General features: G+C 35.9%; 1 protein-coding gene across 2 annotated transcripts in view; it reads left to right on the forward strand.

Annotated features, from left to right (window-relative positions):
- Positions 1–17,306, forward strand: part of LOC135849047 (zinc finger protein 395-like) — a 134,357-nt gene that overhangs the window by 47,152 nt on the left and 69,899 nt on the right. For both annotated transcript variants that reach the window (XM_065369188.1, XM_065369189.1), the window contains exon 4: positions 5,233–5,351. In XM_065369188.1, the coding sequence (XP_065225260.1) occupies positions 5,233–5,351 (119 nt within the window). The remainder of the gene's footprint in view (positions 1–5,232; positions 5,352–17,306) is intronic.

Genomic DNA, 17,306 nt, shown 5'->3' on the forward strand with positions numbered 1-17,306 from the left:
ACTGATAAAGCTTTGTTTTATAGAATCTGCTTATGTAGCAGCGATGAGTTAGAGTCTACTCAATCGTGACGTCAACTAATTTCGTTTTGTGATAAGCAGCCGGTAATATGTATTAATCATCGAAATATTTTCACCGTGTTACTCATGATAGAACTTGTTAGCCGAAGTTCATTCAGCATAATACGAGTACATACTTGTGAACTTGGGGAATCATAGTCTGTTTCGGTTAATTGGTCCAATGCAGAGATAAACTGATAAGGGGTCGGAGGGATTTCTGTGAAGTGGTACATTGATAACTTGAATGAGTCAGAGAACTACGAGCGTGGTACATTTGACTGGATTTTATATTTTGCTGAGTGTTTCATGATGAAAATTATTGATTGATTATTTTCCAGTGGTGAATTTTTCCTAGGTTGGTAAATGATCTTTTTTCGAAGGGATTTCCAATTGATTAGGTTTGCTGATTTGTTTTCATCCATCTGAGATGACAGTTTATTTATTGTATCGAATGTTTTCTCAATTTTTATTTTCTCTATACGCAATTTTGAAAAAATGAATTCTCATGTGATGAAAATTGGCTCAAAGTGCCAAATTTTTCATTATCATTGTTCTAAAAATTCTCGATAGCAATCATTTTCAATTCTAGACACCCTGATTATCTTAAAACTAGCTGCCTGACTTGCATATCCATTGACGACCCCCCCCCCCCCTTATCTAGCCCCGATGCATTTTTGCAAAGAATATGAAGGAAATATTACAAGAATGCCGAATTGAAAAAAAAAATACCCCGTCATTCGAGCATCGAATCGTAGTGAATTTTTTGATAGATTCAATGGCGCGTAAAATATGAATTAGGGCCCTGATTTGAATATCATGTTCATTTATGTACTATCGGTATTTTTCTGGGTAATAGCTCATTTTTATGGAGAAAAAATGACGAGAAATTACGTGAAATTATTCAGCGAAAAATTCCTCGAATTTGCGATCGGTTTCTGTGGAATTGAATAAGGAACGGTGGTTCTCAAAATAATAGCGAAGTATTTTGAGAACCCTTGTAATTTGTCGGAATGATTCGAGAGCTGGGTTTTTTCATAGTAATTTGTGGTAGATGAAGCGTACAAATTAAACGAGGAGGTTATGCTTACTACCTTACTTGGCTTACTTTTAACCTGATTTTTGCTCGTGTGTCCTGATATCCGGGTTTTTCGCCTGAATTTCCTTAATAAGTGATGCTTTTTTGGGTAAATTGCGGAAAAAGTCGCGTTTTTTGCCGAAATTGTCAAAAAAGTCCATGTTTTTTGCCTAAGTTTGAAGAAGTCTCGTTTGCTAATATTGTTAAAAAAGTTTCTATTTTTTCTCAAAATTGTCTAAGATTCCTGTTCGCGCCAAAAGTCTACAAAAAGTTCTGTTTTTTGCCAAAATTGACAATAAAGTTCGGTTTTTACTTAAATTGATGAAAAAATGAATTTTTTTCCAACATTTTCAAAAAAATCTAATTTTGTTAAAAATGGTCAAGAAAAGCTCAGTTTTTTGTCAACAATTTTTGTAAAGTCCATTTTTTTGTCAAAATTTTAAAGAAAGTCTTATTTTTTCTCAAAATTGGCTAAGGTTTCTGTTCGTACCAAAAATGTCCAAAAAGTTCTTCTTTTTGCCAGGATTGTTTATAAATTTCGGTTTTTACATAAATTGATGAAAAAGTGAAGTTTTTTTTCAAAATTTTCAAAAAAGTCTAATTTCTTTCAAAATGGTCAAAAAAGCTCGTTTTTTGACAAAAATCTTTAAAAAGTCTATTTTTTGCCACAATTGTCAAAAAAGTCCATTTTTGCCAAAATTATCAAAATTAGTCAAGCTTTTTATCAAAATTGTAAAAAATGTTTTCTTTTGCCAGAATTGTCAAAAGTTTCAGCTTTGACAAAAAATATCAAAAAAAAATCTGTTTTTTTGGTCAAAAGGATCCATGACGTCTGTTTTTTCCAAAATTGTCGAAGAAGTCCTTTTTTTGTCAAAATTCCTGTTTTTTGCCATCATGGTCAAAAACAGTCTCAACTCTCAACTTACTACTTTTTGTCAAAATTTTTCAAAAAAGTTCATTTTTTGCCGAAATTCTCAAAAAAGTCCATTTTTTACCAATATTATCCAAAGAGCCCATTTTTTGCCAAAAATATCAAAAAGTCAATTTTTTGTCAAAATTATCAAAAAAGTCCATTTTTTCCAAAATTGTCAAAAAAGTCCATTTTTTGCCAAAATTATTAAAAAAGTCCATTTTTCCAAAATTACCTAAAAAGTCCATTTTTTGCCAAAATTATTTTTAAAAAGTCCATTTTTTGTCAAAATTATTAAAAAAGTCCATTTTTGTCAAAAATTTTCAAAAGGTCTTTTTTTGCCAAAATTATCAAAAAAAAGTCCATTTTTGTCAAAAATTTTCAAAAAAGTCTTTTTTTTGCAATAATTATTAAAGAAGTTCATTTTTTGCTAAAATTATCAAAAAAGTCCATTTTTTTGTCAAAATTGACACAAAAGTCCTGTCTTTTGTCAAAAATTGTCAAAAAGTTTTCATTTTGTCAGAATTTCCAAAACGTCTCTCTTTTTGCCTAAGATGCTGATAAAGCTGTGTTTTTTCTATTTTTGTTGTCAAACTTTGTTATTTCAATTTTTTTTCCAATTTTTTGTATGCAGTTTTTTTTGAGAGTGGATTACCCCTCCCCTTCCCCCTCCCTCTATCGAAACTTTTGAAGTCCTGCTTCGGGACGTTGTCCTATTTGTTAGACACCTTATAGGATGATTGTGGCTTTTAAGATCTTGAAGTCAGTTTTATTATTTTGAAAGTCAACCTTGTTGTTTCAGAATTGGAATGTATATTTTTTTGAAAAAATTGATCTTGCTTTGAAATTATTAATCCAAAAGTTCTTATGCAATCCTTTGGAAAAAATTCTATCAATTATATTTCCAAAAAAACTTCAAAATTCCATCAACTTGTGCTTTAAATGTTTGTAATTTGAGAGGGTGTTTTCCAAAATGCAGTATCAACCAAAAAATGGCGAAAAAAAGATACATTTTGGTCAATGAAATCGAACCTACACCGGTATATTCTACGTTGCAAAATTTTCAGAGGCCATTCCAAACCAGTGTTTCCAACCACAGTAGTCAAAATTTGCCCAAAAATTCCAATATCGTTAATGAAATCGAGAAGGAAGAAAAAAAACAATAAACTTGTACCATTCATAACTCGTCTAAATTATCCACTTGCACTTGACGTTGGAAAGGAATTCACATGCGAGTAACTACAACTAGGTATTCGAAAATCGTAATGTCGAAAGTCATTTTTTATTACCGAATTTTCGCGGTTTACACCGAAACGGCGCATTATCGCCGCAAATTCGCGCAATAACCGCGAAACATATAGGAAAAAATTTACCGTCGTAAATACGCCATTAATTTTTTTTTAAAACGCGACCTTCAATCGACTACATACGTATATTATAACTTACATGTGACTATGAGATGTTCGCAAAAAAAAAAATTCTACGTAATGAAATTGAAATGAGAAATTTTGCGAACATTCTGATCTTTTTTTTGTATGGGGTAAAATTTTTCATTAAAAGATGTCTCTGGAATGATTATCTGTGAGCTGTGTGTGGATGTGAAGAAGAGAGAATGAGAATGATATTGGTAAATTTGAAATTCTACGCGTTAAATTAAACGATAGATGTGCCATGGTGAATACGATGGCGTCGAGAGAACTGGGCTAATTGTAATAATGTGCCAGACTATGCGTCTCGTCAGTCGTCTTTGGTCTAACTTATTTTACGTTATAGCATGATGAATATAAAATTGATGATCGAATCATAGAGAACGTTGAAAGGACTCGACCATGTATACGAATGTGTGTTAGAAGTGTATAAGCTATATACTCTTACTCGTATAGCTGTACTTTTAATACACGAAATATGTATTTCACAATAATTACTCGATAGTGTAGCACTATACACATACATAAATGACAATCGAGCATATTTCAAATGGTTGTATGGAGAAAAGAACTATGGTAGCTGCCAAGCGTTGTCGTCGTCGTCATCATTATTGGATATAAAGCGAATCGAATCCACAATCTATGACAGCTCCTCGATGAGGAGCGAATTACAGAGTAAAAATACTCGTCGACGTCGCCTCGCCTCACCTCCCTTTACGTCTCCATCTATACATATCTTATAGATAGTTATGCACACGAAGAATGGGAAAGCATCGCGATCATTCGCGATCAACTCACAGAACAGAAGGGCGGAGGCCAGAGAGAAAACAAGAGTGTATTTCGCGCGTTTACATTTCATTTCGATTACTTAACACCATCCTCGACCTAATAAACGCTAAAAGGGGGTCACGTTTTGCGGTCATAATTTGAAATACGTTTGTAATTCGCTGTTCTCTGTTCGCTGTTCGGTTGTAGGCAAATATATCATGTACATATACTCGACGAATATATGTGATAAAAAGTATGAAAATTGACATGTAAAGGATGATGATGGCGTATGGATACGAGGAGAGGGGGCGAGAGATCGTGGTGCCCGCGTATTACAATGTTAGTACACTGGTAATCCACTTTTCAGATGTGTAAAGATTACACTGGCGTATTTTGTTGTTTGACTTTGTATGTATGAGATGATCATTGGTACGAGCACTTTCCACAACCGACCAAATATCAGCAACATTGTCTAGCAGTAGATCTTGAAGAAAATTTCTTCAAGTGTGCGTGTCCGAGTGCAAATGCACGATTCGAATTAGCCGAATAAACGAACCGCGAAGTATAGGGTAGTAGTGCGTATACACACGAGTTGTGTACCTACCTATACTCGTAGGATACACAGTAGAAAGTTGAGAATGTATACATATGTACTTATTTATTAAGAAGGTTGTAATTAAATGGTAAACCAGAGTTGATATAATGCCTGCCTTATAGCATGTAGCTATAATATCTACAATATAATTTATACGTCATACGCGAATTACGCCGCGTACCATACTCCAAGACAACTGTATGTACCAGGGTGTACCGTATACCTTTACCTATATATCTTGCATTATGCTGTATGGTACCGGTATTTCTTTCCATCCTTCTGTTAGCTTATTAGTATTCACTTGTAGTCAAACTAATGGCTGTTGAATTGGCGATTAGTTAACACGGTTTTATCGCAACTGTCCAAACTAATCGTGTTGGTCTTCTATTTTGATTTGCAGATCTCGTAAAAGAAGGACTAGTAGCTCAAACGATGATTTTAATAAAGATGAAATGAACGAATGCACTGCTGCCTTGGTTCTAATGAGTCTATCTTGCAGTCCGAACTCGTCTCTTAATGGTGAGTACTGTTTGTTTATTAGTTTATTATTGATGGAGTAGAGGTTATAAAGTGAGTAGGATCAGAGCCAAGAGTGCTAATGCAGGTTGTAGGGATGGATGGGTCCGATGATGTGTGAAAATTGACCGGCGATTTGTGAATTTGCCTGCAGGCTATTAAGATTTTATCAATGAATTACTTATAGTGGGTCAAAGTCTGGTCAGTTTTATTTGCTGAAATACTGAAATAATTTTGACTCCAGCTCTAACAAAATTGACTGAAAGTGAATTCTTGAGACAAACAAGAACAAGAGAAGGACAAAAGATATTCATTTCAGATCAGCAAAATAATTACTCCATTGAAAAGTGGTGAAATCTGATCAGATCTGAATAGATTAATCCGCATCTGGGCAGATCTAATTGGATGTAGGGAGTGTTCACGTCTGATCTGGTCTGATCAGATCTGTTCTGTTTTCAATCAGGGCTTCAGGTCTGAGCAGATTTGATCCAATCGGATTGGATGCATGAAATGCCTGTGAATATGATCTAATTGATCAGATCTGATCATTTTCATCTGGACTGAGCCTCAGAAAACCTGTTCAGGCATCCCATGACAGAAGTCCTTCAGTATTCAAAACAGAATCATGGTTCATATCACCTAGATTGATGGATCAGAATCCACTTCCGTTTGCTGTGATCTAAAATCTTCGGCAAATTCTGATTTTTCTGCAGCAACTGATCAAAATTCAAAGTTCCTGCATAATCCAAAAAGTATTGGTTTTTTTCTAGCTTAGAAATGTCCCAAAATTCTTGGTGATTTTTTTTTTTGTCTCACTTTCTGACCACTTTTTTTTGAAAGATCGTCATTTTTTGCCAATAATTGCCAAAAAGTCCCGTTTTTCACAATAATTATCATCAGTCTTGCTTTTTGCTGAAAATTGTCAAAAATCTCGCTTTGTCCAAAATTGACATGATATCTTAAAATTGTCAAAAATTGTCGTTGGAAAAAATTCCAAAAAGTCTTGCCTCATGCCAAAAATGTTGACTTTTTAGCAATTAAAAATCCCATTTTTTTTTTTAATCTAAAGGCTGCAAAAAAAATTGAAAAATATAATTTTTGACCAATTTAAAAAGTCTTGCATTTTGAAAAAAATTCTTATAAAATATAATTTTTTGCTAATAATTCTCAAAAATTGCTGCTTCTTGTGCCATCATCTTTTTTGCATAAAAATTCCCAAGATGTCTCACTATCCTCCAAAAATTGTCCAAAAGTCTCACTTCTTTCCAGAAATTGGCAAAAAAAAGCCCTTCCTTCTGTTAAAATAAAATTGTCAATGTCTGGTTTTTTTGCCAGAAATTTAATTATTTTTGTTAGAAATTGCAAGAATGCTCACTTTGTTGCTAAAAGTTGCCAAAAAGGTGCTTCTTTAGCTGAAAAGTTTCATACAGAGTGTCCCAAAGAAATGGGCATAAAGAAAGAAAAAATTCCCAGTTCAGAAAAATGAATAATGAATGAATAAAACTGCATAAAAAAATGAGTGAACTACTAAAAAGTGAACTTTTCTCCATACTTCTTTTTTTCTCATCATGTCCATTTTTTTCTGGACACCCTGTAGTAGTTCATTTTTAAAGAAATTTTTTGGTTAGGTACTTTTTTGAGCATTTTTGGTAACCAACATTACTTTTTTTTTTTTTTTGGAAAAGTTGAATACAAACCCGCCTTGGGTTCACAAAAAGAAAAATAGGTTTGATTTCAGTTCATTGGATCAGATTTGTCGACTTCCATGTTTTTATAATGTTTGTCTTGTTTGTAAAAAAAAACATTCTGCGACAACCTTGAAACCCTGAAACTGAGATAATTTGAACTGATTTTGGTTCTGGTGTCTGGTTTTGAGTTAAGTAATATTGGATTAGGTTTTTATTATTCAGTTTGAGGTTTGCCAAATCATAAAAGCTTCAGTTTAGATTAATTTTTAGTTGTAATTGGAATCGGGTTTTGAGTGGTTTTGGTTTCGGGACTTTCGGGTTTATAGCCCCAAGATTTGAACCAATACTCACCACTATCTTGAACTCCATTATTCAAAACTACATCAAAGTTGTCATCTTTTTGTGGCACTCTCACTGAAATGACAGCACTGCAGTAGCTGGTAGACAACATTGGAACAACAAAACCCGGGTTTTAATTGCAGCATTGATACTTTACAACGCTGATGTCGCTGGTTCTGTGGAAATTTGGGTTCATTTACTGCAATGTGAAGTGTCTTTTGTATCTTTTTGTGGCACTGCTACTCAAATTACAGCGCTGCAGTAGCTGGTAGACAACTGTGGAACTACAAAACCCGAGTTTTTATTGCAGCGTTGATCATTTTTTAACATTGATGCTGCAGTCTGAAGCGTCTTTTGTATCTTTTTGTGGCACTGTCATTCAAATTACAGCGCTGCAGTAGCTGGTAGACAACTGTGGAACTACAAAACCCGGGTTTTTATTGCAGTGTTGATCATTTTTTAACATTGATGCTGCAGTCTGAAGCGTCTTTTGTATATTTTTGTGGCACTTCTACTCAAATCACAGCGCTGCAGTTGCTGGTAGACAACTGTGGAACTACAAAACCGGTTTTTCATTGCAGCGTTGATCATTTTTAACACTGATGTTGCAGTGTGAAGTGTCTTTTTGTGGCACTGTCACCCAAATTACATGCTGCAGTAGCTGGTAGACAACTGTGGAGCTACAAAACTGAGTTTTCATTGCAGCATTAATACTTTTTAACATTGGTTCTGTAGAAATTCGGATTTGATCTGCTGCAGAACCCAATCTCCATTTGAAAGTTTGTATAGTCTGAGTTGTATGTACTTCGTCAAGCTGCATGAATATCTATTTCCCCAACTTCGCCATTTCTCTCGCACCTGAACAGGTGTCATCATTAACAAAGACCAATAATCACTACACAAAACTCGAATACAACGTTTAATAATCCTATACTTACCTACCTATACATCTATAAGTAGATATTATTCCTCATTCAACAGGTTTCGTAAAACTTATTACAGTACTAATTTTAACCATAAAGAGTTAATAAATTGCGTTCTCTTCGATACGTTCAAAAATCGGATTATCTCGCCTTTGTTGTTCGATGAGCTTAGGTCTTGTTTACGTTATTCATTTTTAATAAACACTCGCGCGATGGTAAATGACTGGATTATGGGTTCATTAGTTCCGACATAATGACCATTGTATGGTTATTACTGTTATTACCATCTCGAGCTAATACGTCTGTTTATCGTGAAATAAAGAAATATTTTTCGTATTAGAACACGTAGCGACGTGAGTAATCGGCTTAAATGGCACGATGGCGATAGGTTGACGTTTCGTGCACGCGTTGATGATATTTTTTTTTTGCTTTGCTTGTCTTAAAACTGTTTTAAAAGAGTTGAACTAAACAAAGAGAAGCCTTATACTCGTACTAGATGATGATGGGTTGGATTGGTTTGGTTGATCGATGCTTTGTAATGGTAATGAGTTTATATGAAATGGAAAGCAGAGATGTGAGGAGAAGGATTCGAGTGTGTGAGTGAATGTGTTGAAAGAGGTTACCCTTTGGAATGTATGGTTTGTTTTGTCGAGTTTGGATTATGGAATTGACTCCGTTGTTAGAAATATTTTCTTGGAGTTTTGGAATTTTTTCATTAAAGGCTTTTTTTGATTGATTTTCCTGGAGAAAATTGAAAAATCGCCGGTGGCTCCAGAATGGCCCAAATTTAGCTGTTATTTATGTATGAAAATTGATTTGAAGATATTTCTTGGATAATTTTAAAAATTGCCTTTCAAACATTTTTTTTTAATTTTTTATATTTTCAAAAATTTGTCAAAAATTCAAAAATCAACTTAAGCACCTGAAATTGAATTTTGATCACGATTTTCAAATTATTTGAACCAGCTGAACTGGAATATGAAGTTGATTTCTTGAAAATCGATGATTTTCTCTCGACTTATCGAACTTGAAACCCAAGTTCAATGCTCTTTCTTCTAGAAGTCATTACTTCATTAGATCCCAAATTTCAAGAGCTTTTCAATGATATATGAACTAGCTAAATTTTAATCAACCCTGTACTCAAATTTGAGTATTTTTCTCTGGAAAACTTTGAGCTCAGAAATTAATGATTTTTCTTCCAAATAATGGGAAACATTTTTGATCTCTGACTCTAATTTGAGGAATATTTTCCTTCCTGAAGGGGATTTCGCAGTACTGACGTCCTTCTGGCACACGTCTCTCTTCCTGTTCACACGTGCTCAACTTTTTATCGTTTTCCTCCCAATTTTCAATGCAAAAAGGAAGTACATTGTACCATACGCTACTCACCCCACCCCATTCGCAACTCCCCACTCAAAAAGTAGTTTTAAAAATGGCACCAGTACATGATTTTTCGGCGTTGCGCTTTTTTTGGTCAATTTACCTGCTCGACCACTCGTGTTATTAGTCATAATATGATTTTTATCGGCGCGAATACTGGATTTTTAAGCATTGTTTACATTTTATAACGGTATATACGAAAAGTACATTGACATCTTTAACGCGAATTCCGGTTAAGTGTAGTCGATTTGAACCGCGTGCTCCGCACCACCTTGCCAACCGATTTACGTAGCCGCGGCAATAATAATGGCGATAGAGAAACTGGTTAGCTCGATTTTATTTTATTCCTTTTTTTTTTTTTTTTTTTTTTTTCATTTTCCAAGTGCGAAGTGGTTTCGATATTTGTATAGGTAGGTTCGTACGTATAAAGAGTCGAACACAGGGAATATAGAAAACGATGCCGGAAGTACCACACGGTGGATACACTTAGGTAATTATAGGCTTGCAGTATATACTAAATCGACGCGCATACACAAAGTAAAATGAAAAAAAAAACAGCAATAAAAAGGTAGGTACCTCTACCTACAACGTTGTTGTCGATGATGAAGCAGGGTTGAAAGTGTATCGTGCGAACTTGGTGGTTTCGTGTTTGCTATACCTATAGTATGTTGTATAAGGTACCTCTATGTATATGCGTGCGTGTGAGGTTCGGTGTTGATGACCTCTACGATGAGGGGCTCGACCTACGCGTTTCCGCGAATTAGCCTGGTATTGTTGATTGGAGTTGGTGACGATTTGACGAGTGCTCTGCCTCCGGCAGTGTCGCACAAGTCAAACGACAGTGTCACAGGATAAGGGATGAGGAAATCCTGGACTGCGAGAAGGAAGGGATGAATCATCGAGAGATCTCCTGCCGAGTCTGAGGAGTAAATTGGTTGCATGCTGATTCAACAAAGTAGAAGAGTGTACAAGAAATTGGTATCTGGATTGCGTAAAATACCTGTCTTGGCGATTAGATATTCATATAGAGATAGATTTTGAGCAAACATTGGAGCTAAGGGATAAATAGTGGAATAAGTTGGGAAAAAAGTAGCTACACAGTCGTCATTAGAAGAAGGCGATCATTGGTTGCTCGCGGAAACCGGTTTCAACATGATCACAAACACCTTAGCAGAAGAAAATTTGTTATTTTAATATTACCAGATAGAAAGTTGTCGGGTGCTGGGCGATCATCATCGTTAGTGCACATGTGAAATAATAGTAATAATAATAATACGCGTATGTATGTATTCGTCCAGCTATGTAAATGCTGTTTAACTCTAAGACGATCCAACAACGTTATGCAGCACAGATATAATACATGAACATGAGCAAAGAAGGCTATAATAAGTACCACAGAGAGAGAGAGAGAGAGAGAGAGGGAGAGGAGAAACAGAGAATGAGATGTAAATATTTTTTTCAAGTGTTTTCTCGATTTATTGAAATTACTCAGCTCGTACACGCGGATACGCTAAAGGCGGTATTTCGAACGACGAGGGAGAAAAATTCATACTCGAGAGAAGAAACGTTGAAGAAGATGCGAGAGAAGAACCTTGTTGCATCGTCGTTGGTATTTTGCCGGCATCGGCACTTTTTTTTTCACCGTTGCGGATACGTTAAATTATCGGTTAGCGTCGTCGTCGGTCTTCCCGTTAACCAGTTTGATCCGTGTACCAATGGACTCGGGCGAGGTCGACAATCAATAGTTAACAAAATCGACTACCTTGAAGGGTTACCAGTACTTACTCTGTGTGCAACTTTTGTTATGCTGCGAGAGCCGCGAGGTGGAAACGAAATGAAACGTGTAAGTCATGTACGCCAGTTATTGGAAGCTGAAGCAGTGGAAAAAAATGACTCTGGCAAGGAGAATTGCATCATGAAAAAAATTCTCGCACTAATGAAGTGTGATCCGCATTCGTTCTTATATTGGCGCGTGTGTGTATGTGAATGTGACTCTATGCAATGCCACATCGTAACACGGTGACATTAGGCAATGACATTTTCGATGTGTACAAGGAGATGGGTTGTTATAATTGTATGCATTTGTAGGAGGATCTCGCGATGCATCTTCCTTTCCTTTCCGTTTGCTGCTTTGGTATAGGTACCAGAAACCACGACTACGACGACTCGTATTACAAATACAATTAAGCTCGAAGGGTGCGGCATGTCATGTACAAGTAATGATGAGAATATAGCGTCGAAATATCGCATCTACTGTACGTATGTGTGAAGTTCCGCTGCTGTTTATGTATGTATTAGGTATGTATTATTATTGTGGCTGTGGCTCACTGACTGCGAATCGTCAATCGTTGTCGTTGTCCAAATGGAATGGCTGTTGTTGTTGCGATTGGCTAAACTTGTTGGTTGTTGTCGGCCTAGGCTATCGATTCCAGTGTGCTGAGGAAGTGAAGTTTTAAGGTGAAATTACCGTGTAATTGTCTAACGTATTTGAGTGATTTAATGATATGGTGTTTAAATAAACGTACGTATGATGAGTACGATGTTAATATGTACGTGTTCATTTAACCTAATTGAGGTATATCCTATAGAAGTCGAATGTATGAGTGGAGACTTTGGAAGCCATTTTGTTTTCACGTTGACTCAGGTTAGGATGGGAGGTATCGATGTGGCTTGGATATTGACCCCTGAGAATTGTCTGTTTGTGATTGATCTATAGTAAAGTTGGTTGAATGATGTTGGATTGATTTGTATTGATGTTTTTTGGATTGGTAATAGTGATTCAGAAGTGTTGCCTTTGCAGAATTTAGCTCTGACATTGAGTCATTGACCTTAACTTCTTGAAACTAATCAATTGTGGCTTTCTACCTTTTGCTAGACTCTGAAGTGACACACTAAGTTTTTGGAATTGATCAACTGAAGGTAATTTGTAGATTGATATTGGTTCAGAAGTATTGCCTTTGCAGAATTCTGCTTTGGCATTGACTCATTGACCCTAACTTGTAATCTTGGGAGTAATCTAGTTGGCTGATTTGTAGATTCCGTATAGATTTACATTGACCCTAAATTTTTCTTGGAATTGGTCAATTGAAGATAATTTGTTGTTGATTGATGCTGATTCAGAAGTATTGGCTTCGCAGAATTCTGCTCTGGTATTGGGCCATTGACCCCAACTTCTTGGAACTAATCAAGTGTTGCTGATTTGTAGATTCATGTACATTGACCTTGAATTCTTGAAATTGATCAACTGAACATAATTTGTCGATTGATATTGAATAGGTATTGATCCAGAAGTATTGCTTTTGCAGAATTCTGCTCTGGCATTAGGTCATTGACCATAACTTCTTGAAACTAATCAAATGTGGCTGATTTGTAGATCAACATTGATCCAAAAGTTCTACTCTTGTTGAACTCAAGATTTAACTGCAGATGATGTTTTGTTGACTGATACTGGTTCAGAAGCATTGCTTTTGCAGAATTCTGCACAGATACTGAGTCATTGGCCCTAATTTCTTGAAACTAATCAAGTTTGGCTGATTTTTGTTAGTTGACATTGATCCAGAAGTTTTGCCTTTGCAGATTTCAATATTGGTTCACTCTGAAATTGACATTGACCTGAAATTATTGGAATTAATCAGGTGAAGGTAATTTGTGGATTGATGTTGATTCAGAAGCATTGCCTTTGCAGAATTCTGCATCTGCACTACCATTTAGTCATCGACCTTAACCCTTAACTTCCTGATACTGGTTAACTTTGGTTGACTTTTGTAGATTGACATTGATCCAGAAGTTCTACCTTTGGAGATTTCAATATTGGCTCACCCTAACATAAATTGACATTGATCCAAGATTATTGCAATTGATCCTTTGAAAATAATTAATGGATTGATGTTGATTCCGAAGACGTATTGCTTTTGCAGAATTCTGCACTGACATCAAGTCATTGACCTCAACACTTCTTGAAACTGATCAAACGTTGCTGATTTGCTGATTGATGTTGGTTCAGAACTATTGCCTTTGCAGCTAATTCTGCACTGACTTTGAGTCATTGACATCAACACTTCTTGAAACTGATCAAATGTGGCTGATTTGTTGATTGATTAGAGGTACTGCCTTTGCAGATTCCAATCAAGGCATTGACCCCAAATTCTTGTATGTAATTGATCAATTAAAGATAATTTGTGGATTGATGTTGATTCTAAAGTATTACCTTTGGCAGAATTCTGTGTTGGCTTCAAGTATTGACTTTAATTTCTTTAGATTGATCAATATTGTCCTTCATTCTGAGTATCGATCAATTCAATTGTGACTGATTTGTTGATTAATACTGATTCAGAAGTATCCATTTTCTTCACAGAATTATGTGACATTGACCTTGAAGTTTTGGAATTGATCAAGTGCTGCTGATTAAATGTATTGATTGACAATTGACATGATTCAGATTTCTTTATTGGTCATAAATTCTCAAAAGACAATCAACCTGTAACATTGATCTTTTAAGTGTAATCAGAAAACCCGGATTTTGATTAATCATCAATACTAAGACATTCTGTTGAATTTTCAGTCCTTCCAACATCCATGATGGAGGGGGGGGGGGGGTGTGTCTCTCATAATTTTCTCGTATTGGAGATTTTTTGCAGGACTGCCAGGTGCCAAATGTCAAATTTTGACGGTTTATATCTCAAGATTGATCAAACTTGGAGCAAATTGGTTTTCAAAATTATGATGAGAATTGGCTGAAGACTCCCTATCAATGATCAAAATCAGAAAAGCTCAAGGTTGAACTTTCACTGTGAAAGCTCAGCTTTTCATGGTGAATGCAAAAGTTGAATGCTATCATTTAAAAATTTGAAAAATTTCATTCAGACACTTTGCGATCTTCCTTTCAAGGAATTGATTTTCAAAATGAGATCTTCACTCGTTGAGCTTTTTTAGGGGGGGGGGGGGCGCAAGGGTACTTGATTTTGATAAAAATTCTAAAATCTTTGGAAAGTTGAGTGACCTTATTTGAACGTGCTAAGTTCGAATATTCACATATTTTTTCTTTTTAACCCCTGTGACCCCCCTCCCCCTATCAGTGTCCTAAACACCGTAAAAATGTGAAATTATTGAACAGGCATGTGACGTGTCGTTTGTTAGGTTTTCGAGAGTGCTGAGTTCGAATATGACCTTATTTTTTCGATTGAACCCTTCTACCCCCCCCCCTCATCAGTGCCCCAATGCCCCAAACATGATTAAAAATTAAAAAATTTGAACGGAATGTGACGTTGCGTTTGTTAGGTTTTTGAGGGTACTGAGTGCGAATATGACCTTATTTTTTCGATATAACCCTTCTGACCCCTCCTCCCCATCAGTGCCCCAAACTTGGTTAAAAATTTGAAAAAATTTGAACGGCATGTGACGTGTTGTTTGTTAGGTTTTTGAGGGTGCTGAGATCGAATATGACCTTACTTTTTCGATTTAACCCCTCAGTGCCCCCCGTGCCCCTCCCTAATTTTGAAAAATTATGAAAATATGATGTGACATATTGATTCCTACTAATTCAAAGGTGGTGAATTTGAATATCAATGTATTTTTCAGATTCCACCACTCGATGCTCTCAAATTCTTTAAAAAATGTCCTAAAAAGTAATGCGAGACGTTGATTTATTCCGATTTTCGGATCTCAGTTCCAAAATCGATTGGTTTTTTTGAAACCCTTAGTTGAAGAGTTTCTCTTTCTGACCTTATGGCTGTTTTGCCACCTCTTGAGTCCTCCTACAACGTCATTGCCATAATGTGAAATCATTTTAATGAGTATTTTAACCTTAGAAATGTCATTGTAACCTAATGCGCGAATGCAAAACCGTATTATACAAATACATCGTGGTGGACACAGGTATTGACCTCAGCAAAGTTCTGTGGAAGCTATTTACTCGTACAAATATACATTACACACACAGTCGTATCGTTTTGTGATGACCCTGGCCATGAAAATTGTCAGTTTCACATCGCGCTCTACAATTCCATATTACCTAGATCCAAAATTCATTAGGTATATCTGTAGGTACTTATCTATTTCATTTCATAGCATATACGATCTCGCGATTAATTAAGTACAAGTGTTACATGGGTAATTGGGTAGTCCTTACCCTCTACAGATATCCATATAACCTCAAGTGCATGGGAGATTTGTTCGAGGCGTGTTATCATCGTGTATACTTACCTATATTTCTTATACTCTAGCATCGTTAACTCTCGGTATTTTTTAATAGTACATACAACACGATACCTATGAAAGATAAACGCTGTTACTAGTAGGCATACGTATATAAGATGGCGTAGCAGCGTTATTAGCGTAGATCGCGCGCGCCTTCATTTTCTAAAGGGGGTATTGCTTAATTCAGCGTATATAAATCAAGGTCTGCCGCGCTAGATTACGTTTCACCAAACCGCTGCGCTACGTTTAACGTCGTAACCTATTCGCTTTCCATCTAAGGTAACCTATAGCCTAGAATGGCCCTAAATTCTTAACCGGTGTCATTTATCCTAAGTAGGTCTTAATTTACTCGTATAAACGTCCAACCAGCCGCGCCATCAAACGCTCTGGCTCTCTGGCACTGCTTCGCCGCCTGCAGTGTGTGCATATTGTCAGATTCAGATCCAGATGGGCGGAGTACGATTAGGTACTTGTCACCTGTGTTGTTTTTTCATTTTGGTAGAGTCATTGAGATCGTATGGCATAGCGTAGACAGTAGAGCTTCTTTGGATGGTGAAAAAATTAATTCGGATCGCCCCCGCGAACACGTTGCCACATAATTATGTAATTTTTAAAGAGGTTGGAAATTTAATGGTGAGATATATAGATTCAAATCTCAACTATTTGTTCAAAAATGTGGATTTAAGAGAGGCAAGTTGATAATTTTCTGTCGAGGAATTGGAAAATGGGCAATTTTTGGAAATTCTCCCCATTTGTTTCTCCAAATGTGAAATGAGTCTCAAAGAATGGACAGGGGGTCAACATAGGTTCAAAAACTGAGAACAATGATGCCAAAAATTGACGAAGTTTGGATCAGATTTGCTTTTAAATTAATTAGAATACAAAACTGAAGCTAAACTCTGAGCAGTGAAGGTTTAATAATGAATTTCTCATCGATTATGTATATTCATAGTTCGCACGAATCAATCAGGCTCAAATTCATGGCCAAAAATATACTCAATTTAAAGGCAATTGGGAATACTCGAAAAATGTCAAACGTGGGTGAACAAAATCAATTTTCGGCCACCTACGATCGAAATTTAGCCTACCACGCGAACTCTGACGTATCTCACAAGATACGTGGCCATTAGAAAGTTGACAATTTGTATTATGTATAAAAGGTGCGAGGAATGTGGCGAAATTTTTTTTTTTAAGCCAATATCGAATAGTGTAGCTTTCGACCTTGAATGATTATAAACATTTTGCAACCAACGAACCAAACGCGAAATTCTTCCATACATTGTTTAGAAGAGGAATAGAAGAATTAATTAATATTTTGAGAATAATTCGCCGAAAACATCACGCAGTGTTTTCCAAACAATTACCACAAATGACCTGACGTTTAGATTTTTTTTTTCTTTTTTGGTTGGTACGTATAGCTCGTGTATTTGAAA

The sequence above is a fragment of the Planococcus citri genome, chromosome 5, assembly GCF_950023065.1.
Source record: "Planococcus citri chromosome 5, ihPlaCitr1.1, whole genome shotgun sequence".
In the NCBI taxonomy this organism is placed as follows: domain Eukaryota; kingdom Metazoa; phylum Arthropoda; class Insecta; order Hemiptera; family Pseudococcidae; genus Planococcus; species Planococcus citri.